The sequence below is a fragment of the Hibiscus syriacus genome, unplaced genomic scaffold (assembly GCF_006381635.1).
Source record: "Hibiscus syriacus cultivar Baekdansim isolate YM2019G1 unplaced genomic scaffold, ASM638163v2 tig00110718_pilon, whole genome shotgun sequence".
NCBI classification, from domain to species: Eukaryota; Viridiplantae; Streptophyta; class Magnoliopsida; order Malvales; family Malvaceae; genus Hibiscus; species Hibiscus syriacus.
In genome coordinates, this window is record NW_024062837.1 from 136,364 (window position 1) to 163,100 (window position 26,737).

General features: G+C 36.8%; 1 protein-coding gene and 2 pseudogenes across 1 annotated transcript; 1 reads left to right on the plus strand and 2 right to left on the minus strand.

The window, feature by feature from the left end:
* The first annotated feature begins 2,982 nt into the window (after positions 1 to 2,982).
* Positions 2,983 to 3,907, plus strand: LOC120138979. Its single transcript, XM_039154349.1, has 2 exons — positions 2,983 to 3,528; positions 3,617 to 3,907. Exons 1-2 carry the CDS (start codon positions 2,983 to 2,985, stop codon positions 3,905 to 3,907), a joined length of 837 nt encoding a protein of 278 aa, XP_039010280.1.
* A 3,478-nt stretch (positions 3,908 to 7,385) lies between these two features.
* LOC120138980 lies at positions 7,386 to 17,928 on the minus strand (annotated as a pseudogene).
* Positions 17,929 to 18,008: 80 nt separating this feature from the next.
* Positions 18,009 to 25,058, minus strand: LOC120138981 (annotated as a pseudogene).
* Positions 25,059 to 26,737: the final 1,679 nt, after the last annotated feature.

Sequence of the window (26,737 nt, forward strand, 5' to 3'; positions counted from 1 at the left end):
TACATTCAGAAAATAGAAGGCCATGGTGGAAAATGAAATGGTTTGAAAGTCAAGCAGTTGAGGTCTGATAATGGAGGAGAGTACAAAAAATAGAAGATTCAGAGATTTCTGCGCAAACAATAGGATCAAGATGGAGATAACAGTTCCCATGACACCGCAGCAGAATGGCGTAGCAGAGCACATGAACAGAACTCTGAATGAACGTGTCAGAAGTATGAGGATATATGCCAGCTTGCCCAAAATGCTATGGGCTGAAGCTATCAATACTGCAACTTACCTGATCAACCGTGGGCCCTCAGTTCCCTTGGATGGTAGAATACCAGAAGAATTTTGGAGCAAGAAATAAATAAACCTTTCACACTTAAGAGTGTTTAGTTGTATTTCTTATGTACACATAAACTCTGCTGAAAGAAGTAAACTTGATGCCAAGTCCAACAAATGTGTCTTTGTTGGTTATGGCGGTGATGAGTTCGGTTACCGGTTTTGAGACTAAGAAAATCGGAAGATCATTAGAAGCAGAGATGTCATTTTCAATGAGAATGTGATGTACAAAGACATGTCAACCATAGAATCAAGTAGCTCCAATACCGAAGCTGAAATAAAGGAATTTGCTGAGTTCGAGGAGATTTCTGGAAATGATGTTCAGATCAGTCCTGAAGCAGTTCAAGAAGAACCAGGCACACCAGAACTGAGACGCTCCTCCAGGATTCCTAAACCAACCCAACGGTATTCTCCTTCTTTGCACTACTTGTTGCTGACTGACAATGGTGAACCAGAGTGCTATGACGAAGCAATGCAAGTGGAGGATTCAGTCAAGTAGGAGTCTTCCATGAAAGATGAGATGGACTCGCTTATGTCAAATCAGACGTGGGAATTAGCTGAATTACCACCAGGCAAGAAAGCGCTCCACAACAAGTGGATTTACAGGATCAAAGAAGAGCATGATGGGAGCAAATGCTACAAAGCAAGATTGGTTGTCAAAGGTTTTCAGCAAAAAGAAGGTATTGACTGCAATGAAATTTTCTCTCTAGTCGTAAAACTATCTACAATCAGACTGGTGTTGAAAATTGTAGCTGCAGAAAATCTATATCTTGAGCAGTTAGATGTAAAGACAGCTTTCCTTCATGGTGATTTGGAGGAAGAAATCTATATGAGGCAGCCAGAAGGCTTCATAGAGGCAAGCAAGAAAAATCTGGTATGTAGGTTGAAGAAGAGTTTGTATGGTTTAAAACAAGCTCCTAGACAGTGGTACAAGAAGTTCGATAGCTTCATGAGTAGCAGTGGTTTTATCATATGCCAAGCAAATCATTGTTGTTGCATCAAGAGATTTGAAAATGGCTTCATTATTTTATTATTGTACGTTGATGACATGCTCGTTGCAGTCTCAGACATGCAAGAGATTATAAACTTGAAGCAAAAATTGTCGAATCAGTTTGCTATGAAGGATCTGGACGCTACAAAGCGATCCTTGGGATGAGGATTAAGAGAGACACAAAGTCGAGGACTTTGATGTTATCACAGGCTGAGTACATCAACAAAGTACTCTCCAGGTTCAACATGCAAGATGCTAAACCAGTAAGTACACCTTTAGGTGTTCATTTTAGACTCTCCAAAGAACAATCACCAAAGACGGAGGAAGAACGTGCACACATGGTGAAGGTGTCGTATGCCTCAGCAATTGGAAGTCTAATGTATGTCTTGGTTTGTACTAGACCAGATATTGCTCATGCAGTGGGAACTGTTAGCAGTTACATGAATAATCCAGGCAAAGTACACTGGGAAACAGTCAAATGGATCCTCAGATATCTGCGGGGTACCACAAACAAAGCACTTTATTTCAAAGGTGGAGATGCGATACTGACAGACTATGTAGATGCTGGCTTAGCTGGAAATGTTGACATCAGAAGGAGCACTACAGGGTATGCCTATACTCTAGGAGGTACTGCAGTGAGTTGGGTTTCTTAACTACAGAAGATAGTTGCTCTCTCCACAACTGAAGCAGAATATGTCGCTGTTACGGAAGCCAGCAAGGAGATGGTCTGGCTCCAAAGTTTCTTGGAAGAGTTAGGCAAGAAAACAATGTCTTGTATTGCGACAGTCAAAGTGTTATCCATCTAGCAAAGAATCCGTCTTTTCATTCCAGGACGAAGCACATACAATTGAGATATCATTTTATCCTGTCTTTTCTGGAAGATGGGATTTTGAAACTTGAAAAGATTAGTGGAGCTCAAAATCCGGCAGACATGTTAACAAAGACGGTGACTACGGAAAATCTGAAGTTGTGTTCAACTTCAGTTGGCATGCTAGAGTAACAAGACTAGAAAAGCTGCTGCATTGATCGAGGTGTGAAGACAGATTAAAATCAGTGTTCAAGTGGGAGATTGTTAAAAGTTCAAAGTTTGGCAACCAACTTTGACAAAATGGTTTTCAAAGTTTGGTAAATGTTTCTTTGAAAAATGGTTTTTCAAAGTTTGGTAGATGTTTGTTGAAAAATTGTAATGGGATAATTATAATTAGTCACTGGACTTTAGGGTATTTATAAGATTAGTCCTTAAGCTTCAACTATAAATACCCTAACCCATTTAGCTTCAAGATCATTCCAAATCATTTCTTTCTCCCAATACTAGAGAGTTTCTTGTGAGCAGTGAGTGTTTTGTAAACACCTGTAAATTTTCTCTCTTAGTAAAAGATCTGCGGCAGTCCGGAGACGTAGGAACAATTGGCTGAACTCTGTTATCAATTTCGGGTATTATTTTTCCGTTTTTATTTCGCATTCTCACTAATCTGGTTATAGAGAAATTACTCGTTCTCGTTTTTTTCCCAACAGCGACTTATTGTATTGAGGTAGTCGAAGGACGTGTGGACATGAGCGATATCAATAATACATATATAGTCTTAATCCTGAAAGTGGTTGTTCCTACTAATTTGAGTCAATTTCTTCCGATAAGTTTATGCAACGTATTGTATAAAATTGTCTCGAAAATGTTGGTGGTCCGTATGCATGTTTTTTTAGAGAGGTGTATCGACGAAGCACAAAGTGCTTTTGTGCTAAGTCAATTGATTACTGATAATATAATTACGACGTATGAGGTATTGCATTCGTTTCAGCAGAGGAGATTTGGAAAGAAGGGTTTTTATGCACTAAATCTTGATATGAGCAAGACGTATGACAGAGTAGAATGGGGATCTCTTTGGGAAATTATGTCTAAAATGGGTTTTTGCTCGACTTGGATTGAGAAGGTTCAGCGTTGTGTTTGTTCGGTGTCGTATTTGGTTATACTATATGGTTTGGCGGGTGAGAAATTTGTTTCGCAGCGGGGGCTAAAGCAAGGGGATCCGTTAAGTCCGTATCTTTTTTTGATATGTAGTGAGGGCTTGTCTAGTTTAATTTGGCATGCTGTGTTGAGGGAGGAGTTTCATGGAGTGAGAATTAATCGTTATGCTCCAGTTATATCTCACCTTTTATTCCCATACGATAGCCTTATTTTTGCCGAAGTGACAACTCAATGGCTCTGCAGGTCAAATCGGGTCAACAAATAAATTTAGACAAAATCTGGTCTTTTCTTCAGTTCCAATGTCATAGATGAGAACCTTAACAATGTTCACCGGATCTTAGAGGTGTAAGTGTCATCAAATCCGATGCAGTCGAAGCAAGACCGTCACTTTTGCAAATCTAAAAGACAAGTTCCGAAGTCGTATAAGGAAATGGTGTATCAGAGCGCTTTCGCAAGGTGGGAAGGAGGTATTCATCAAGTCTGTTCTTCAAGCCATTCCGATGTTTGCTATGAGTCGTTTCCTCTTACCTAAAACCCTTTGTAAGGAGCTCGAAAGTTTAATGGCGCAGTTTTGGTGGCAAAAATCTGACAGAAACGTGGGATTCATTGGTGCTCATGGGACGTGTTCGTGACTGTCTAGCACCCCGACAAGTATGGCCAGATTTGGGATTTCAATGGCCTCCCCACATCGAAGCGATGGAGTTTACGGAATGGCTATCATGGTTATTTAGACAGAACCAGGAAAACAAACATCCAGAATTTTTTGTAATAATATGGGCACTATGGTTTATCAGAAATAAATTTCTTCATCAAGGGCAATCTACAAGAAAAGAAGAGGTAATTACCTTGGTTCGTTCTCAATGACGACTATAATAGGGAAAATCTTCAACTGCGTGGACATCATGAAATAGCCATAGCGCGATGGAACCCACCGGCTCCTTCCCTAGTCAAGTTGAATTTCGATGCTCATTTTGTACAGAAGAAAATAGAGGCATGGTCAGGGATTATTGCTCGAGATAATGAAGGATATTTACTTGGTGCATGTCGTCGTTTTAGCAAAAACATTACCTCAGCTTTCATGGCGCAGGAGAAGGCGGCGCTGCATGCGATCCTCTTTGCTACTGAGAAACGGTCTTCCTCTCTGAAATCCATAGCAGATGTCAGCAAGTGCGATAACATGAAAATTTCGACGGCGACGAGAAGCTTTTCGTTCATGAAAATTTCAGTACACCCCAAGATCTGGCAACAAAGCGGCTCACTTGCTGACATCTGCTATGGATTTCAGAGAGGAAGACCGTTTCTGGGTAGAAGAAGGTCCTAGTTGTGTGGAACTTCAAGTTGCGTAGGATAGACGGGCGGTGTTTTGATTCCCAGGCTCTATTTTAGGGAAAGATTGTTTTCTTCTTGCTTTGCTCGTATCAACGTTTCATTTCACAAGGAAGAAGACGAAATGCCAGATTGTTTACGTTATTTTATTTGTTTAGGGACACGTGTTTTTCAGTTTAGTATTTTTGAGTTGTATCCCATCTGTTTTTGCGAGACGTTACTTTTTTTTCTTTTCTTTTTTTTTTTTAAAAATAACGTTGCTTTTGTTTCAATGCAATAAAACTGGCATTTTATATTAAAAAAATTACCTCTCTTTACTTTTTTATTTATTATCATATATTATTTATTATTTTCCTTTTATATTTTTAATTCTTTATTTTTTATTATTTTTATTTGTATATTTACTATTTAATTCTACTATTTTTGATAATTTTGGTATTTTTATCTTTTTACCTCATATCTTTTATATTTACAATTTATATTTAATTATTTGTTTATTTTCTTTATACCTTTAATTTTGATTCTTTGATTTGATTCTTTAATTTTATAATTAATATTTCTTGAAGCATGTTATTAACCGCATGATATCTTTATGCAATCGAAAATATGATAACTTCACGTGCATAACTTAACACTTTTCATATTTAATTAAAATATAATATTTGTTTATTTTAAATTGCCGATGAGGGTTGTCCTGACCTAACTGATAGTTCAATTTTAAAGATTTAAAATAAATAAATATCCTTCAGTGAAACTAGATAAAATGGAAACATATTAACACCAATTAGGAGGGTAGAAAATATAATATTTTTATATTCAAATTTAACGAGGATAGGTCGTTCAATCTTATTAAATAGTCTTGCCTCGATATTTGTAAATATTTGAATATCATTTATCTATCTTAAAGGCTTGATAATTTTTAGTAATAAAATGTTTGTTTGCCGCATACTCTCGATGTGAATAAAATTAATGCTTAATTGTAAGGAAAAATATCAGTGTTTCTTATTTCTTTTTAAGAATACAAATATCACCGCTCTACTTCATATAAGAAGATATTTCTCCTTAGTTCAAAATGTTGAAACGTTGTCGGTTTACCTTAGAAACCTTAAGTTCTTGAGAATAAATATTGGTAATCCATCGCTTTAGTATAGAAAGAGAGGGCATCGTCCTACTTCATATTAAGAGATTAACTCTCTTCAGTTAAATACAATGAATTGTTAACTTTTTTCTCTAGAACTTTAGTTAGTTAAATAACGTTGTATTTATTCAATTGAAAAGGGATCATTAATTAAATTAAAATTCAAAGTCACAAATTTTATTACAAAGACAATAATTAATCGATTAGGTATCGATTTTCGGACATTTTGGTGCTAATCTTTCTCCACACATAATTGACTCCTGACCTCGTTTTTTAGAAAGTATACCATAAGTTGTTTTAATAATTTTTAAATTTAAATTTTATTAAAATAACAAAATATTTTTGGATGATTTAATCACACCCTAAATAAATATTGATGACAACTCCCTCAAAACACAATTTTTCAATTTTTAAAGGAAAACCTAATTTAATCAAAATGAACCCTAACTTTTTTTTCAGAACGTTATGACAATCTCTTAGTAGTTTAGTATTATTCAAGTCTTATCCTAAATGTAGATAAAGATCATATCTAATATCTAGTGTGGTTCTACTTAAAGCGAAGCACTATTTGTTAAGTCTTTATAAAAGACTAATCTTGTAACCGAATTTTTCAAGTGAGAATAGAAGAGAAGATTAGTATTTTCTCTTCATCAGAATCACTATTTTCTACCCCTCCATACCATGCAAGGATATTCCCTGGTGGATATATTGACATTTGACAGGGGAAAATGAACCATGTCCAAAGGTAATTCCCATCACTATTGTTGCCAAATCTGTCCAGTTTTCTGTAATTAGGAACCAAAATCATCTTCCGTTTTTCTTTTATTTGTGGCATAGTGAATGTTTAGAGCATCATAAATGTCGTATACACTACTATTATAATTCAACCGTATAAATGTCGTAGATCTAACTTTTTGCCATCATTATCTAGATATCAAAGTCTTGCACACCAGTTCGGTTTGAGCATGTAATGTCAAAAAGTAATGAACTATTATATTCATCTGTAACCGTTTTAATGAATCCAAAAGAGAATATTTGGTGCCACAACGTGTTGAAGAGCTTCTGACGTGTTACTGTTCAGTAAAGCTCGGAATATCCATCTTCCAATTATTCAGTACCTATATTGAGCAGCTCCTGAACTGATAAGCTTATTAGTTCAGTGGGTCTCTTTTATTCCTTTTTTTTCGTTTGCTAGAAATGGTCAGGTTTTAGTAAATTTAGCAGTGTGTTTAGTCTCTGTAACATCGAGAAACAATATTCCCTGTTCACTCTTGAAGGTAAAATTAGAGAAGAGTTACCAACTCTCAAGGACATCAGGAACCATTGCATCAAATAGCTTGAGCAAATTAGGCCTGATCATTAAGCCAGACGTGACAAACTTGATCTGAACCCAATATAAACTGATTTATTTGATTCGAGACCTGATATGAACTCGAACATTATGACCCAAATTTGATCCAAAATTCAACACAAAACGGACTAAAACCAACCTGAATTTTAGATGAACCGGCCAATTTGTCCCGCGAACTAAGAGCAACCCAAGTTAATTTGTCTTTATTTCACAGTACACAAATAAATCATTGCTCTCACGTTTTACATAAAAAGCCTTCCTTGAGCAGAGAAAATACATAATATAGGTCAAATACATACATTATAAAGATTCAACATGTGACGATGAGGTCGTTCATCTGCACCCAACCAAAGGAACACCGATCTCGAATTCTTTGAACTGTGTTTGCAGCCAAACCAACCACTGGTCGAACCTTACCCAACTCTTTCTCAACTGTTATCCTCGCAGTTGTCTCCATCTACATACAACAACCAAAAAACAAACACTTAGATACCCTACTAATTCACAACCTGCAAATATTCAACAGTTGCTGCCCGAAACATCCGCCGTAAACCAAAAATAAACTACCTTCTCTACGCAGCGTGTGGTGTCCAAGAGATGACAGAAATAAGCTAGTTGCTTGTAAAGATCTGCTTCCGTGTACTACACATTTCATGGAAAAATAAATGTCAGCTTAAACATAAAGAGCTCGTTATGGGGCAAAAAATGTTCAAAGGATTGTCATGAAACCTTTCTCACAAGACGCCCATTACAGCGGGGATGGTTTGGACAAACCATTCCTTTTTCAGAACCACTAAACACCCGCAGGTTGACACTTCTTGTAGTATGTTTGCAAGTTTCATCATCACACTGAAAGCAAAGTCAAACATGCCATCAGCTCTAATTACTGCTCAACTCGAGTTTTTTATGTTGTATACACGAGATTTTGCAAAAGGTATATTACCGTCATTAAGCCTTTGTAGTACATTGAAATAAACCCCTCCACTTGTCGTTTGACCTGACAGAGAGGACAAAGCACATCTTTTAGTACATGACTGTATATTTCATGCAATGTGTCATCTTCTAACGTATTAGGATGACCAGACAATCAATCAATGTATGTCATGTTAGAGCAACATTCAAGTCAAAAAATCAACAAATACCTGGTTTGCTATCATTTCAGGAGACATTCTATCCATGTCACCTTCTTCTGGACATTTGGGGCAGCACAGCATTCGCCAGAAATTGCTCGTAGATTCCTCTTGTTGCATTTTTGCTGGTTTCTCAACTACCGCACGGATAGAGCTGAATACAGAAGGGCAGTTAAAAGTGCCTGAACAACTTGGACATGGCAATGTCAGTGGCTCACATCCCTGATACCTGCGACACAAACCAATACATACATTATTTCAAGGAAGAAGTACATCCATTGTCACTGTACTCAATTAGTCGATTTCAATGAGATTTTTTATATATGATCTGGGATGATAAACTATAAGGTATTACGAAATTCATCTGTGAAGGAATAATAAATATAATAGAATATTGCCAAAATTGACAGGATTAACAAAATATTAAAATGTTCTTTAAAATTATGGAGAAAAGAGCAGAGTAGGAGTAAATAGTTACCTCTCCTCATCATCTACAGCAAACAAGAGAGCATTTCCAGTGTCATTGCTGACAGCCTCAGTTGATGTACTTTGGAACTGGAAATAAAAAATCAGATAATATCATTGTCGAACTGTCTGCAAGATAGAACATTGACGTCCTTCAAAATCAGGCTACCATGTAGGGATTACCTTTGACGAGTCAAGTCCTAAGCAATCAGCCAACCGCCCTGGGCTTGTTCCTTGTATTGAAGCACATAATCGAGATACAACTGGATAGATCTGCTGTGACAAGTAATAATCAATGTCAATCATCCATTTCCCCTTATCTTTTTTCAACTCATCAGGATGCCTTGCTCGGTAAGCTATCCCCGTTGAATTGCTTGAACTAGACCCCTGTCCAAGACGGAACAAAATGGGAAAAGGGAAATCAGATTGAGATGAAGTAAAATGGAAGGGTCTGAATGCAGCCAGCCAATACTAGAAGTTCATATATATTTCATAAAGAAATTGAAGCACAAACCTGTTCACAACAAATTATATGCGGAATAGTATCACCAGCCGAGCATCCAGTAGAATAACCACTTTGCTTCATTCTAAGGGCCACCTATAAAATGGTTCAAGTAAAATCCATCTAATGATTAGATACAAGATAGGGAAAATTATACAAAATTAGATAAGAGTAATAATGCATGAAAGACCAGTTACTGTTTGTTGAATTCACCTGAACATGAGGTTGGTTTTTGGCATCTGGGTAGGCTTCAGGTGGTTTAGTCAATGTTTTTGTGATAATGTACTTCTTAAGTACTACTTGTCCATTCCTCATTTCTTCTTGGACCTGTTACAAGTAGACAAGTCGATTATATGATAGTAGTTTAAGCACACTTCACCTTACAAAGAAGTTCAGACGAATGATGAGTGTAATAAACCATAAGCAGTAGCAGCTTGAAACCTTTTTATTGGTGAATGATTCCAAGGAGCTAAGGCTTTCAGTCCAGCACCAAATACAACCAAAAGAACAAAACAAAAATAGAACATACAAATTATAAGTATCTACTAACCTTCATGAGAGAGTTATGTATTGATTCAACAACATCCTCACAAGACCTGTGAAATAGGACCCACACTGATAAATGCTCAGTGACCAAGTTCCGCAGAGATTGCTAACATTACATAAAAAATAACACAACTTAAAATTAAAAAATAAATAGAATATCACATACCTTCCTGACAGGATCTGAGTGAGACAGAAGTCACCTAATTCCTTTGACAGTAAGCTCCAGTCACGACGAACCATATCAAGACCTTTCCGCTCAATAACCTATAACTAAAAGGTTATCTCTCCAATTCTTTTAAGAGTCGATAGTGAATGAAAATGTATTTAAAAAAATCAACACAACCTCATATGATATCCCATCCTTGAATTGCACCTTCACAGCGGCATACTTTTTCTTCTTCAGAAGCAACATTCTCTTGTACAGGCCATCGAGGTCAATTTCTAGGCGCCTATATTTCTTGTTCACCTTGAAATAAAGAGATAGAAAAGTCATTTTGCAGAAGGTAACAAAAAGAAGAGTTTAAATTCAAAATGAAACATGCATGGCACATTAAAGCCTGCTGTAATCCTTACTAAAGACCCTAAGGGAAATCTATACATTTGAAATGAGGAAATCAAAATTTTGAATGGTGGCAACAATTTCATCAAATTCTCAGAGGACTACAACAAAACGGCCTATACAGTAATAATTGATGGAGCTATTTTCTACTTTATTAAAGGTTTGAGGATTAAACCCTTGCAACAAATCTTATCAACAACATTCCTAGCAACATTCAATGTACTTGCATCACATTACAAGCACAGAACAGAAACAAATTACATTCTCAGAGCCTCACCTCCTAGATGACTTTTCCTGCAATTGCTTTTGCTTTTGCAATGTCATCCAATCCACTATAAACCATAATAGAATCTGTATCACCATATATCACCTGCCAATTACCAAAAATCCTATCTTCAAGAGTATAATTCATTAGCATAGACATGATATTGGCACTTCATGGAGTCTGAATATCAAAGCCTAAGCCATAACAAATATACCTCCAAGTTTAAATTATTCTGAACAAGATCAACAGTACTTTGTAGAATCTCCCTTCCCTAATCAACAGCAATATAACTAAAATCAAATCAAAAGAAAATAACAAACAACAAATGCCTTTTTCTTTGCATTTGTTTGTATGCTACATATAGCTTACTTGTTGTGTTATAAGCTCTGCAAGAGGTTTTGCATAAAATCTTGAATTGGAAAACCCAAGGCATCCATACATACTGCACAGTAAACATTATCAGGTCATATGGAAGAAGAGCTGCCATCTAAACTACAAATAAGAATCTCCAGTAAAATGTCACAAGCTGAAAATAAATTTTGAAAGTGCTATCTATAGCAGGACAGGCTTTGGCAACCCCACTAAAACTTTCAAAGAAATAAAAGGATTATGAAGTTTCAAGGAATAGTGATGGTTACACCTGTCCTATATAGTTCAACCAAATGACCCCAAAAGAGAACTACCAATAATTAAAATACACAAACCTATTTGCAGTGAGCTTAAGTGCTTGCTGCTGAATATCAAGTTGCTGAACCTTGATACCTGATGCATTTTTCATCCATGACTTTACCATTCTTCTCCTCTGAACCAAATTTTTCAGCAACTACAGAAGGGTATGAAAAACAAATTATCTATTAATATTTACTCATGAATAATTGGAAGTAAATAGACTGTAAAGACACATCTTTGATGGAGAAATCTCATTGAACATGCAGAAGCATTTAAGGAGAGAATAGCTCTTCAAGCAATGATCAGGCAGATCGCTCATGAGTATCAATACTCATCTCAGATTTCCTTTCATAATTTATTGATCACTTAAAATAGTAACAATAACCTGTGATCATAAATAGTTCAAAATTCCTTTCTAGTTTCAAAATCATCAATACAAATGATTACTTATTCAAACATCAATACAAGTGATTAATTATTTGAACTCCTCAGAGTCTGTTTTCTCAAGATACAACTCACACTATTCCATTTTGAAGACCACAAACATTTTGGAATTACTACAAAGAAAATGCCTTCAATTCTATCTATTGTGCACTTTATCAATAACCATAACAAGAGAAAACATCAATGCAGTTAAAATGTCTAAAAGGCAAAGGCAACAATCCTCATTAAACTTAGAGCATTTATATTGGGGATTCACACTTCCAGACAATTGGAGCATTTACTTAAAGAACTATATGGACAGCTATAACACAAATAAAGAAGCAGATTGTAATAAAGTTTCGACAGAACTTGGCAAATTCAGCTGTTCAAATCAGCAAAACCAAGAGGAGAGTATACCTCAGGTAGAACCCCAGCTGTTTTACTAGAGAGCAAACTAGGAACTAATCCATCAGGAAATCTTTCAACTGTTGTGAAGCATATATTGTATTCCTGTTGGAACAAATTAGTAGCTCATACTAATTAGAAAAGTATACAACAGCATAACAGACCACAAGCTTGAACAAGAGGCAAAAAAATCTGATTGTAAAGACAAGAGACATGAGGTAGTTATTTTAACCTGAATTATGAATGGGTAAAGGCTATTGAAATCCAGTAACAATACATATTTGTCACGCAGTCCTCTTTTTGGCTCCAAAACCAATCCACATGCATAGGCAGGACCCTTTTTGCCTTTTCCACTTTCATTATGAGCTTCCTCTTCAAGATTCACACCATTGTTATCCTCATAATCCCTATTCCCATCCTCAACACCATGAGTTATTCTCCTTTTCAAAACTTTTGTTTCCTTAGTGTGAAGTGAAGACTTGTCTGGGACAATGTACTTTTTTGCATGATATGCGTGCAACAAAAGATACTCTACTCTTTGTGCCCTAGCACCCTAAAAAGGAACGTTTTTATGTCAAGTCAATGAACTGATATTGAAACAAATGCACACAGGGAATCAAGCGGTATTCACCTGGAGAGTCTTTCCCCATAGATTACCACTGATATTGGTCAGCTGGCGGGTAAGGGGAAGAACACTCAGATGAAACATTAGTTCCATAGATAACCATGCATCAGTCTCGCCATATTCAATCTGAACACATCACAAGATATAATTAGAAGCATAATAACTCAGAATAGAAGCAGATTTCTTGTTACATTTGACTAGTTTGTCCTGCTGCACATTCCCTGAGTTTTATTATCCTCAAGTTCAAGCAGTACGGTCCACTAAAAGCTTTTAGCCAAGAATGGACAATTCATTAATTCACTTTCAACAGGTATTGAACACTTCAAGAAAAACATCAAACAATCATCATGCAAGTTGGGCCCTTAATATCTAATTACAGCTAATATTTATATTCTCAAATTCATGTTTAACAATGACCTCTATCAATGTTTTTTTAAAGGTATGACCCCTATAAATGTTATTGAAGTTTAGATGATACCTAATTGAAATGTAATTAGACATTACAAAAAGAAAACTTCAAAACCATACTACTATAAGACATGGTTACCAGAACCTACAAGTTCCATGAGCAATTCAGATGTTTGGAACATTCTGGGAATATCTTCTGAAGCAATCTCCTTGCAGTCTTTGTTGAGCTGAGTCTTTGATAGTTGTGTCAAAGAATAGCTAACCTGAGAACAAAAATTACATGTTTAATAAGCAAAGGTTTCCATTATCTAAAGTTCACATACTGCATGAAGGGTGTAATGAACCAGTTGTCATGCTTCTTTTAATAAGTCACGGGAACACAAATATGTATCACATAAAAGACGACCAGCAACGCATGACATGATCCCAGGGCTGGCACCAGACCCGAAGATGGTACTTCCTTTTGTTAACTTGGGCATCACAGAGCGCTTGAGACGACCAATTTTGGACCACATGCTGCTTGGCACTTTACAAGCCAGACTAAGAGCAAATTATTAGTGCTATAAGATTAATGGAAAATCATCATATGGGCATTTGATAGGTTTAGAGGCAGATTGCATTTAAAGAATAAGATCATGAAAGTTGAAGCAACCAATATACGGTTATTGCCATCCAAAGATTTGATAATGCAGAGAAGTTAACTATAAGATCAGGAAAATGAAAATTCAATGGTGGAAAAATACGCTGATTGCTAGTAGAAGACTCTTGTGTGCATGATAAAATATTGATTAATAGTGATCCAATAGTCATGGGCCTCCTAGATTGTATTAGTTATGCAAATAAGAAACTGCATTAAAATATCATCAATTGCCAACTCTTGCTTAAATATACTTATGGGACAGCTGATTGAAGCCTGCCCATGATCGTTTACCAGTGGCTAGGAACATACATACATATATATACATGTAGATAATTAAAGCAGCTTTAAATTTCTTCCACAGTAAAGCACTTTGTTGAGATTCCCACCTGGGCTCTATGCAGGAGAATATCCAAGTCAAATCCAGATATATTATGCCCAACAAGAACATCGCTGTCCAGCTTGTATAATTCAATCATCAATCGATTTAATAAAGCTCTTTCACTGCAACATCATGTGAAAAGATGCTTCAACAATAGCTACTAAATATAATCATTCAAAGACGATATCATGTTAACAAGCACCAGTTAAAAGACTTGATGGAAGACAAGATATACAACTTGCCTGCTTTCAGAGACTAAAACATTTAATCCCGCTTTTGAGTTTCTTCTGTCACTTCCTTGGTAAAACCCATTGGAAAAATGCCTCCATCAAGTTTGCGGACAACAGTGAAGTGGCTCAGTAGACCAGGTTTCATCCATTCTGATGCCAACATGGGAGTGTCTATCTGAAAAGCCCAAACCACATATTAGGCATTATTTTCATAGGTCAACGCAGCAGTTTCTTTGATATCTAAGCCAGCATATAACATGCTTAACTAATATTAATGAAGTTTGAGTATATCAATGATGACATCATTCTGCTACTTGGATTAAAGATGGTCCAAGAAAAAAGAGCGTAGAATACTGTAATATTAAGTGCTGTGTGTTTTGCTAAAGAAGCCTGAGGGAGATTGAATTATACTACCAAAACCACTTTAAAAAGTTTTTTCACAAAATGTACCTAAATTCACTGTGTAGAACCTTAAACAGAAAAAGCCTCAACAAACACCTTAGCCCTGTGACAGCAGATAATTGATGCTGAGACAACTTCATTTACATTCTGCCTCTCATTGATGACAGTCTTCAAATTTATGGCTGAAACAACTATGGGGGGAATTTCTGTTGTTTTCTTTGATGAAGTTGAAACCCTAATGTCTTTGGGAGAATCGACAACAACTTCATACTTGCACCAGCTGACCTGTCAAAGCTTAACCAAACTGAAAACATAAGAATTGAAAACATGCTCAAAGAATTTGCAAAATTAGCTAAAATAACATCACCATATGCTATGTTCAAGAATCTCACCCCCTGGGGAACTGGACAAATAGAATACTTTGAAACTGATAGCCAAGAAGGTTCTTTTACTTTCCTTTTAACAAGGAAAAGCTCCAATGCACTGCAAGTGACAACACTAGTCAATAATAAATCCAGTTTTTCAAGTAAAGAACCCATAGGTAATTGCATTATCTAATCCTTGAAAATATACTTTGGTTAAACAGAAACTCATCAAGAATACATGTTCTGGAAGATAATTACGTCAAATCAGTTTTAAATTACAAAAATAGTTTAATAACATTATCATTGCATTTCATAGAATAACTAATAAGGTTATCACTAACCAATCAATCTAGCATATATCAAATAACTGAGTCAATCACCAAAAGAATGTTGACTCAACAGTTTCCCCGCAAAATAAGTTAAAAGAAAATTGCAAAAACTAGATGCTAGAATAACACTAAACAATCAAGAAAACTTTACAAACAGATGTAACAACTCATATCACTGCATTGGGAAGATTGGAATGAATATATTGTACATTCAGCTACAATCCATTACTTTTTTCCTTTTTAAGAAAAATGTTCCAACTACTCAAACCTGCTGTGAGTTCCAAGCAGAGCACAGAACTTTTCTCCTTTTAGATCTGATGGAAGTGGTGGATCCTGGAAAAAGAATATTGAGGGAAAAAACCAATTTTAAACAAGAGGTAATAATCGAGGATAGAGTAAGTAACTAGTTTATCTATTTGTGAAAAAGGAATCATGGTCTATGAAAGCTTGTCAGACTCTAAATTTACTTTAACTATAAAACAAAATATAGTTCACCAAGAAAATGTGTGAAAATAAACTCTAGGTGAAACCATGTTATTGTTTGATTTACAGCTCTAGGGATGCACCTTAAATGGGTAGTTGATTTTGAGGACATAATTCTCAACAGGTACATCTGATCTCTCAAATGCATATCGCCTCTGAAAATTGATCACCAATTCAACAAACCAAACAGAATAACAATGTGAGGAAATAGAAACGGTGGACAAGTACAAAAAGTCAGATTGTTTGAATGTCCAAACCTTAACCGGTGCCATGGTAAAACCTGAAACATCAAGGTTTAACAAGTGTTTTGCAACTTCATTCTTCAACCCTGATGTCATCTCCTTGAAGAAAAAAATAGGAGAGGCATCAAACCTTCAATCAGAATTGAAAGGGATAAAAAACAAAGAGAGACGATGAACACAGAGAAAAACTCACATGCAACTTTGTTCGGAAACTGGAAAGAGAAATTTTTGATTCTTCTGCATCTTTCTCAAGTTTCCCAATCTCATCACTGTGAAATATAGAATGGTCGGGGATTGCATAAACACATCTCTGAATATTCTTTACAACCACACAGCAACTTTGGTATCCACTTCCAACTTTGACCTAAATTCACTTCCCATTTCAGACCACAAATAGCATTCCCCATACCAATAAACATAGAAAACAGAATTCACATCCGAATGTAAAGCAACAACAAATCGCGGATCCATAAATTAATGTAAAGAAGCTATAGATAAGTCAATAAAATACGGTTACCTTCCCGAAGAGATAAACGGTACCCATATTAGCGCCATAAAACTCCTCGTGAGCATCAAGTATATAAAATGGCATTGAACCATCCACATCAAGCTCAAACTCTGACTGTATTACACTACTAAATCCATTTATACCTTCTCCAGAGCCATTCACATTGACATTCCCTTCACTCTTAACTGCCTTCCATCCAGCCATTGCACTCAAAGCCTCGTCCTTCTTCTCCTCCAAAATCTTTGCATTTAATTTACGCACATTCTCCTCTTTCTCTTCCTTCCTTTCCCCGGCGGGCTCCACCTTCAATTCAACTTCAGGATCCAATTTGTCAACCTCCAGTTCACTAGATTCTACAACCGCCTCTTCAATGGTCTCAGTGCACTTCTCAACAAATTCCGTCTAACCTTCAGAAACTAACTCAGCTTCACTCTTAACAGAATTAACCACCGTGGAAGCCACTTTGGAGGGCCTAACAGAAGCCAAAAGACTGGTTTGGCCTCGTCTACGATGTTCCCTGTCAAATTCATCAGGGGCAAATTGCTTAATCACATCATCAACAATGCTTTCGCATTTTACCTTATCAGTTTCTTTACCCTTCTTACTAAAAGCTGAGGAAGTAAACATCGAAGAAACCCTCTGTTTTCCCATCATTGCCGCCGCCGCAGACAAGGAATCGCTGCTTTTGCTTACCCTGCTACTATTCTTGTTATTTTCCTTCTTTTCCTTGTTATCAACCTTTTTTCCCTTGAAAATCATCGGACGACAGATAATGACTCGCCTTTGTCCAGTCAACTTCATTTCCGTCATCGCCGTAGCCAAAGTCTCCATTTTCATCGTCATTCTCGATGAAATCTTCAGCCTCTTTTCGCCTCTTGTTCACGATCTCCTGGTAAGCATCTTCATCGCAATTAACGAACACCGGCTCATCGAGCTTGACGTGGTAAGCAGGCACGGAGGAGTCAGAGCGACGGCCGCTTTGGCGTAAGGCTTTTAAGCGTTCTAGGGGATCCTCCGTGCCTGCTTTGGCCGCAATTAACGAACATCGGTGTTTACCACGTCAAAGCGTTATATATTGTGCACAAACATTTTGGAATTACTACAAAGAAAATGCCTTCAATTCTATCTATTGTGCACTTTATCAATAACCATAACAAGAGAAAACATCAATGCAGTTAAAATGTCTAAAAGGCAAAGGCAACAATCCTCATTAAACTTAGAGCATTTATATTGGGGATTCACACTTCCAGACAATTGGAGCATTTACTTAAAGAACTATATGGACAGCTATAACACAAATAAAGAAGCAGATTGTAATAAAGTTTCGACAGAACTTGGCAAATTCAGCTGTTCAAATCAGCAAAACCAAGAGGAGAGTATACCTCAGGTAGAACCCCAGCTGTTTTACTAGAGAGCAAACTAGGAACTAATCCATCAGGAAATCTTTCAACTGTTGTGAAGCATATATTGTATTCCTGTTGGAACAAATTAGTAGCTCATACTAATTAGAAAGTATACAACAGCATAACAGACCACAAGCTTGAACAAGAGGCAAAAAAATCTGATTGTAAAGACAAGAGACATGAGGTAGTTATTTTAACCTGAATTATGAATGGGTAAAGGCTATTGAAATCCAGTAACAATACATATTTGTCACGCAGTCCTCTTTTTGGCTCCAAAACCAATCCACATGCATAGGCAGGACCCTTTTTGCCTTTTCCACTTTCATTATGAGCTTCCTCTTCAAGATTCACACCATTGTTATCCTCATAATCCCTATTCCCATCCTCAACACCATGAGTTATTCTCCTTTTCAAAACTTTTGTTTCCTTAGTGTGAAGTGAAGACTTGTCTGGGACAATGTACTTTTTTGCATGATATGCGTGCAACAAAAGATACTCTACTCTTTGTGCCCTAGCACCCTAAAAAGGAACGTTTTTATGTCAAGTCAATGAACTGATATTGAAACAAATGCACACAGGGAATCAAGCGGTATTCACCTGGAGAGTCTTTCCCCATAGATTACCACTGATATTGGTCAGCTGGCGGGTAAGGGGAAGAACACTCAGATGAAACATTAGTTCCATAGATAACCATGCATCAGTCTCGCCATATTCAATCTGAACACATCACAAGATATAATTAGAAGCATAATAACTCAGAATAGAAGCAGATTTCTTGTTACATTTGACTAGTTTGTCCTGCTGCACATTCCCTGAGTTTTATTATCCTCAAGTTCAAGCAGTACGGTCCACTAAAAGCTTTTAGCCAAGAATGGACAATTCATTAATTCACTTTCAACAGGTATTGAACACTTCAAGAAAAACATCAAACAATCATCATGCAAGTTGGGCCCTTAATATCTAATTACAGCTAATATTTATATTCTCAAATTCATGTTTAACAATGACCTCTATCAATGTTTTTTTAAAGGTATGACCCCTATAAATGTTATTGAAGTTTAGATGATACCTAATTGAAATGTAATTAGACATTACAAAAAGAAAACTTCAAAACCATACTACTATAAGACATGGTTACCAGAACCTACAAGTTCCATGAGCAATTCAGATGTTTGGAACATTCTGGGAATATCTTCTGAAGCAATCTCCTTGCAGTCTTTGTTGAGCTGAGTCTTTGATAGTTGTGTCAAAGAATAGCTAACCTGAGAACAAAAATTACATGTTTAATAAGCAAAGGTTTCCATTATCTAAAGTTCACATACTGCATGAAGGGTGTAATGAACCAGTTGTCATGCTTCTTTTAATAAGTCACGGGAACACAAATATGTATCACATAAAAGACGACCAGCAACGCATGACATGATCCCAGGGCTGGCACCAGACCCGAAGATGGTACTTCCTTTTGTTAACTTGGGCATCACAGAGCGCTTGAGACGACCAATTTTGGACCACATGCTGCTTGGCACTTTACAAGCCAGACTAAGAGCAAATTATTAGTGCTATAAGATTAATGGAAAATCATCATATGGGCATTTGATAGGTTTAGAGGCAGATTGCATTTAAAGAATAAGATCATGAAAGTTGAAGCAACCAATATACGGTTATTGCCATCCAAAGATTTGATAATGCAGAGAAGTTAACTATAAGATCAGGAAAATGAAAATTCAATGGTGGAAAAATACGCTGATTGCTAGTAGAAGACTCTTGTGTGCATGATAAAATATTGATTAATAGTGATCCAATAGTCATGGGCCTCCTAGATTGTATTAGTTATGCAAATAAGAAACTGCATTAAAATATCATCAATTGCCAACTCTTGCTTAAATATACTTATGGGACAGCTGATTGAAGCCTGCCCATGATCGTTTACCAGTGGCTAGGAACATACATACATATATATACATGTAGATAATTAAAGCAGCTTTAAATTTCTTCCACAGTAAAGCACTTTGTTGAGATTCCCACCTGGGCTCTATGCAGGAGAATATCCAAGTCAAATCCAGATATATTATGCCCAACAAGAACATCGCTGTCCAGCTTGTATAATTCAATCATCAATCGATTTAATAAAGCTCTTTCACTGCAACATCATGTGAAAAGATGCTTCAACAATAGCTACTAAATATAATCATTCAAAGACGATATCATGTTAACAAGCACCAGTTAAAAGACTTGATGGAAGACAAGATATACAACTTGCCTGCTTTCAGAGACTAAAACATTTAATCCCGCTTTTGAGTTTCTTCTGTCACTTCCTTGGTAAAACCCATTGGAAAAATGCCTCCATCAAGTTTGCGGACAACAGTGAAGTGGCTCAGTAGACCAGGTTTCATCCATTCTGATGCCAACATGGGAGTGTCTATCTGAAAAGCCCAAACCACATATTAGGCATTATTTTCATAGGTCAACGCAGCAGTTTCTTTGATATCTAAGCCAGCATATAACATGCTTAACTAATATTAATGAAGTTTGAGTATATCAATGATGACATCATTCTGCTACTTGGATTAAAGATGGTCCAAGAAAAAAGAGCGTAGAATACTGTAATATTAAGTGCTGTGTTTTGCTAAAGAAGCCTGAGGGAGATTGAATTATACTACCAAAACCACTTTAAAAAGTTTTTTCACAAAATGTACCTAAATTCACTGTGTAGAACCTTAAACAGAAAAAGCCTCAACAAACACCTTAGCCCTGTGACAGCAGATAATTGATGCTGAGACAACTTCATTTACATTCTGCCTCTCATTGATGACAGTCTTCAAATTTATGGCTGAAACAACTATGGGGGGAATTTCTGTTGTTTTCTTTGATGAAGTTGAAACCCTAATGTCTTTGGGAGAATCGACAACAACTTCATACTTGCACCAGCTGACCTGTCAAAGCTTAACCAAACTGAAAACATAAGAATTGAAAACATGCTCAAAGAATTTGCAAAATTAGCTAAAATAACATCACCATATGCTATGTTCAAGAATCTCACCCCCTGGGGAACTGGACAAATAGAATACTTTGAAACTGATAGCCAAGAAGGTTCTTTTACTTTCCTTTTAACAAGGAAAAGCTCCAATGCACTGCAAGTGACAACACTAGTCAATAATAAATCCAGTTTTTCAAGTAAAGAACCCATAGGTAATTGCATTATCTAATCCTTGAAAATATACTTTGGTTAAACAGAAACTCATCAAGAATACATGTTCTGGAAGATAATTACGTCAAATCAGTTTTAAATTACAAAAATAGTTTAATAACATTATCATTGCATTTCATAGAATAACTAATAAGGTTATCACTAACCAATCAATCTAGCATATATCAAATAACTGAGTCAATCACCAAAAGAATGTTGACTCAACAGTTTCCCCGCAAAATAAGTTAAAAGAAAATTGCAAAAACTAGATGCTAGAATAACACTAAACAATCAAGAAAACTTTACAAACAGATGTAACAACTCATATCACTGCATTGGGAAGATTGGAATGAATATATTGTACATTCAGCTACAATCCATTACTTTTTTCCTTTTTAAGAAAAATGTTCCAACTACTCAAACCTGCTGTGAGTTCCAAGCAGAGCACAGAACTTTTCTCCTTTTAGATCTGATGGAAGTGGTGGATCCTGGAAAAAGAATATTGAGGGAAAAAACCAATTTTAAACAAGAGGTAATAATCGAGGATAGAGTAAGTAACTAGTTTATCTATTTGTGAAAAAGGAATCATGGTCTATGAAAGCTTGTCAGACTCTAAATTTACTTTAACTATAAAACAAAATATAGTTCACCAAGAAAATGTGTGAAAATAAACTCTAGGTGAAACCATGTTATTGTTTGATTTACAGCTCTAGGGATGCACCTTAAATGGGTAGTTGATTTTGAGGACATAATTCTCAACAGGTACATCTGATCTCTCAAATGCATATCGCCTCTGAAAATTGATCACCAATTCAACAAACCAAACAGAATAACAATGTGAGGAAATAGAAACGGTGGACAAGTACAAAAAGTCAGATTGTTTGAATGTCCAAACCTTAACCGGTGCCATGGTAAAACCTGAAACATCAAGGTTTAACAAGTGTTTTGCAACTTCATTCTTCAACCCTGATGTCATCTCCTTGAAGAAAAAAATAGGAGAGGCATCAAACCTTCAATCAGAATTGAAAGGGATAAAAAAACAAAGAGAGACGATGAACACAGAGAAAAACTCACATGCAACTTTGTTCGGAAACTGGAAAGAGAAATTTTTGATTCTTCTGCATCTTTCTCAAGTTTCCCAATCTCATCACTGTGAAATATAGAATGGTCGGGGATTGCATAAACACATCTCTGAATATTCTTTACAACCACACAGCAACTTTGGTATCCACTTCCAACTTTGACCTAAATTCACTTCCCATTTCAGACCACAAATAGCATTCCCCATACCAATAAACATAGAAAACAGAATTCACATCCGAATGTAAAGCAACAACAAATCGCGGATCCATAAAATTAATGTAAAGAAGCTATAGATAAGTCAATAAAAATACGGTTACCTTCCCGAAGAGATAAACGGTACCCATATTAGCGCCATAAAACTCCTCGTGAGCATCAAGTATATAAAATGGCATTGAACCATCCACATCAAGCTCAAACTCTGACTGTATTACACTACTAAATCCATTTATACCTTCTCCAGAGCCATTCACATTGACATTCCCTTCACTCTTAACTGCCTTCCATCCAGCCATTGCACTCAAAGCCTCGTCCTTCTTCTCCTCCAAAATCTTTGCATTTAATTTACGCACATTCTCCTCTTTCTCTTCCTTCCTTTCCCCGGCGGGCTCCACCTTCAATTCAACTTCAGGATCCAATTTGTCAACCTCCAGTTCACTAGATTCTACAACCGCCTCTTCAATGGTCTCAGTGCACTTCTCAACAAATTCCGTCTAACCTTCAGAAACTAACTCAGCTTCACTCTTAACAGAATTAACCACCGTGGAAGCCACTTTGGAGGGCCTAACAGAAGCCAAAAGACTGGTTTGGCCTCGTCTACGATGTTCCCTGTCAAATTCATCAGGGGCAAATTGCTTAATCACATCATCAACAATGCTTTCGCATTTTACCTTATCAGTTTCTTTACCCTTCTTACTAAAAGCTGAGGAAGTAAACATCGAAGAAACCCTCTGTTTTCCCATCATTGCCGCCGCCGCAGACAAGGAATCGCTGCTTTTGCTTACCCTGCTACTATTCTTGTTATTTTCCTTCTTTTCCTTGTTATCAACCTTTTTTCCCTTGAAAATCATCGGACGACAGATAATGACTCGCCTTTGTCCAGTCAACTTCATTTCCGTCATCGCCGTAGCCAAAGTCTCCATTTTCATCGTCATTCTCGATGAAATCTTCAGCCTCTTTTCGCCTCTTGTTCACGATCTCCTGGTAAGCATCTTCATCGCAATTAACGAACACCGGCTCATCGAGCTTGACGTGGTAAGCTGGCACGGAGGAGTCAGAGCGACGGCCGCTTTGGCGTAAGGCTTTTAAGCGTTCTAGGGGATCCTCCGTGCCTGCTTTGGCCGCAATTAACGAACATCGGTGTTTACCACGTCAAAGCGTTATATATTGTGCACAAACATTTTGGAATTACTACAAAGAAAATGCCTTCAATTCTATCTATTGTGCACTTTATCAATAACCATAACAAGAGAAAACATCAATGCAGTTAAAATGTCTAAAAGGCAAAGGCAACAATCCTCATTAAACTTAGAGCATTTATATTGGGGATTCACACTTCCAGACAATTGGAGCATTTACTTAAAGAACTATATGGACAGCTATAACACAAATAAAGAAGCAGATTGTAATAAAGTTTCGACAGAACTTGGCAAATTCAGCTGTTCAAATCAGCAAAACCAAGAGGAGAGTATACCTCAGGTAGAACCCCAGCTGTTTTACTAGAGAGCAAACTAGGAACTAATCCATCAGGAAATCTTTCAACTGTTGTGAAGCATATATTGTATTCCTGTTGGAACAAATTAGTAGCTCATACTAATTAGAAAAGTATACAACAGCATAACAGACCACAAGCTTGAACAAGAGGCAAAAAAATCTGATTGTAAAGACAAGAGACATGAGGTAGTTATTTTAACCTGAATTATGAATGGGTAAAGGCTATTGAAATCCAGTAACAATACATATTTGTCACGCAGTCCTCTTTTTGGCTCCAAAACCAATCCACATGCATAGGCAGGACCCTTTTTGCCTTTTCCACTTTCATTATGAGCTTCCTCTTCAAGATTCACACCATTGTTATCCTCATAATCCCTATTCCCATCCTCAACACCATGAGTTATTCTCCTTTTCAAAACTTTTGTTTCCTTAGTGTGAAGTGAAGACTTGTCTGGGACAATGTACTTTTTTGCATGATATGCGTGCAACAAAAGATACTCTACTCTTTGTGCCCTAGCACCCTAAAAAGGAACGTTTTTATGTCAAGTCAATGAACTGATATTGAAACAAATGCACACAGGGAATCAAGCGGTATTCACCTGGAGAGTCTTTCCCCATAGATTACCACTGATATTGGTCAGCTGGCGGGTAAGGGGAAGAACACTCAGATGAAACATTAGTTCCATAGATAACCATGCATCAGTCTCGCCATATTCAATCTGAACACATCACAAGATATAATTAGAAGCATAATAACTCAGAATAGAAGCAGATTTCTTGTTACATTTGACTAGTTTGTCCTGCTGCACATTCCCTGAGTTTTATTATCCTCAAGTTCAAGCAGTACGGTCCACTAAAAGCTTTTAGCCAAGAATGGACAATTCATTAATTCACTTTCAACAGGTATTGAACACTTCAAGAAAAACATCAAACAATCATCATGCAAGTTGGGCCATACTCGAGGGTTTAATAACCTTCAGAAGCAGAGGCATGCAGTTGATAAAATCCATTCCTTATGTATAGATTTTGTTTGTTTCATTGAAACTTGTGTTAGAGTGAATAATTGTCAGGCTATTTGGGATAGATGGTTTAATGGTTGGTTGTGATTCCATAATTACAACCTTGCTGTAAATGGTTGTATTTGGATTTTTGCATGGACTATATTGATATTGTTGAGGTTGCTATTTCGGAGCAATGTATCACCTGTCTCGTGACTCTTGGTTAGTCACGGATTTTTATTTCTGGAATTTATGGAAGTAATAAGGGGAGCGAAAGACAATTATTATGAAAGCATTTGGAAGAGTTGAAGCAAACTGTTGGGGACACCCCTTGGTTAGCTGCGGGGGACTTTAATGTCATTTATTGCTTGGAAGAGAGTACCGAGGAGGTCAGTAATGTGCTGAGGTGGTATATCTTGGATTTTAACACTTGTATTGGGAGTTTATGACTCATTGGCAATGCGTATGAGGGGCTTATTTTCACTTGGACTAATATGCAGGAAGAGGTGTACTTGGATCGTAACTTGGACGCAGTGCTTGTGTCCCCTTCTTGGATGATGGATTTTCCTTTGGCTCATGTGAGTTTCCTTGCCCCCGGCCTATCTGATCACTTTCCTGGGCTAGTTAGGATGGATAGGATTTTGTTTTCCCTTCTAAAGCCTTTACGATTCTTTAACTTTTGGGCGAAGGATCCAGATTATTTGCAGGTTGTGAGTGATAGTTGGAATAAGCTCATTCAAGCTTCCAATCCTATGAGTAGACTCTTCCTTAAGTTAAAGCAACTCAAGCCTATGCTCAAAGAGTTGAATTCACGTAAGTATGGATGCATAGCTCTTCGGGTGCGTGAGAAAAGGGATGAGTTAGAGTCTATTTAGATGGAATTGTTGGGTAGTGGACATCGGGGTGAGCTTGTTATCAGGGAGAAAGTCGTGGCTGTTGAGTTGAGGAGTTTGGAATCTGCTGATGAGAGTTTTTTCAGACAGAAGTCTAGGGTAAGCTGGATTCAGGAGGGTGATTGTAATTATAAGTTCATTCATACTATGGTGGCTATTCGGCAGAATCGTCAGCTTATTCATACTCTCACTGATGATTATGGTCGAGTGCTTGATAGGTAGGAGGATATTGTTGCTGTAGTTATTGGTTGCTATGAGAATTTTCTAAGCAAGTCGAATAGTGAGGTTATTGGGGGAGAGTATGGTTATTCTTAAGGAACTCTTGCGGTGTGTCTTTTCGGATGATGCGAAGGTTATGCTCAGTAGTAGGGTTACTAAGGAGGATATTAAGGCCTCAATGTTTAGCCAGCATTCTAATAGAGCCTTGTGTCCTGATGGGTTCACTTCTCATTTCTTTAAAGATGCTTGGTCTATTGTGGGGAATGAGATTACCTTGGCAGTCAGTTATTTCTTTGAACACTCTGAGTTGTTGCCTGCCTTCAATGCCACTACTTTGGTCTTGGTTCCAAAGAAGTTAAATCCTAGTCATGTTGGGGATTTCAGACCTATTTCCTGTTGTAATGTGATGTACAAATGCATTACTCGGATCATTGTGAATAGGTTGAAGTCTTTCCTAAATATAAATTATTTGATCTTGATAATCTCTTCTTTTTCTATATATATATATATATATATATATATATATAAATAAAGTGGCTTATGAATGGTTGATTGGTGCAGGCAATAAATTGCAATCGA

Excerpts from the sequence above, each read along its gene's own strand:
- LOC120138979 (XM_039154349.1), top strand. The coding sequence starts at position 2,983 with ATGTTGGTGGTCCGTATGCATGTTTTTTTAGAGAGGTGTATCGACGAA. Across the intron at positions 3,529-3,616 it reads GGCTCTGCAGGTCAAATCGG|AGGTGTAAGTGTCATCAAAT; the intron begins GTCAACAAATAA and ends ACCGGATCTTAG.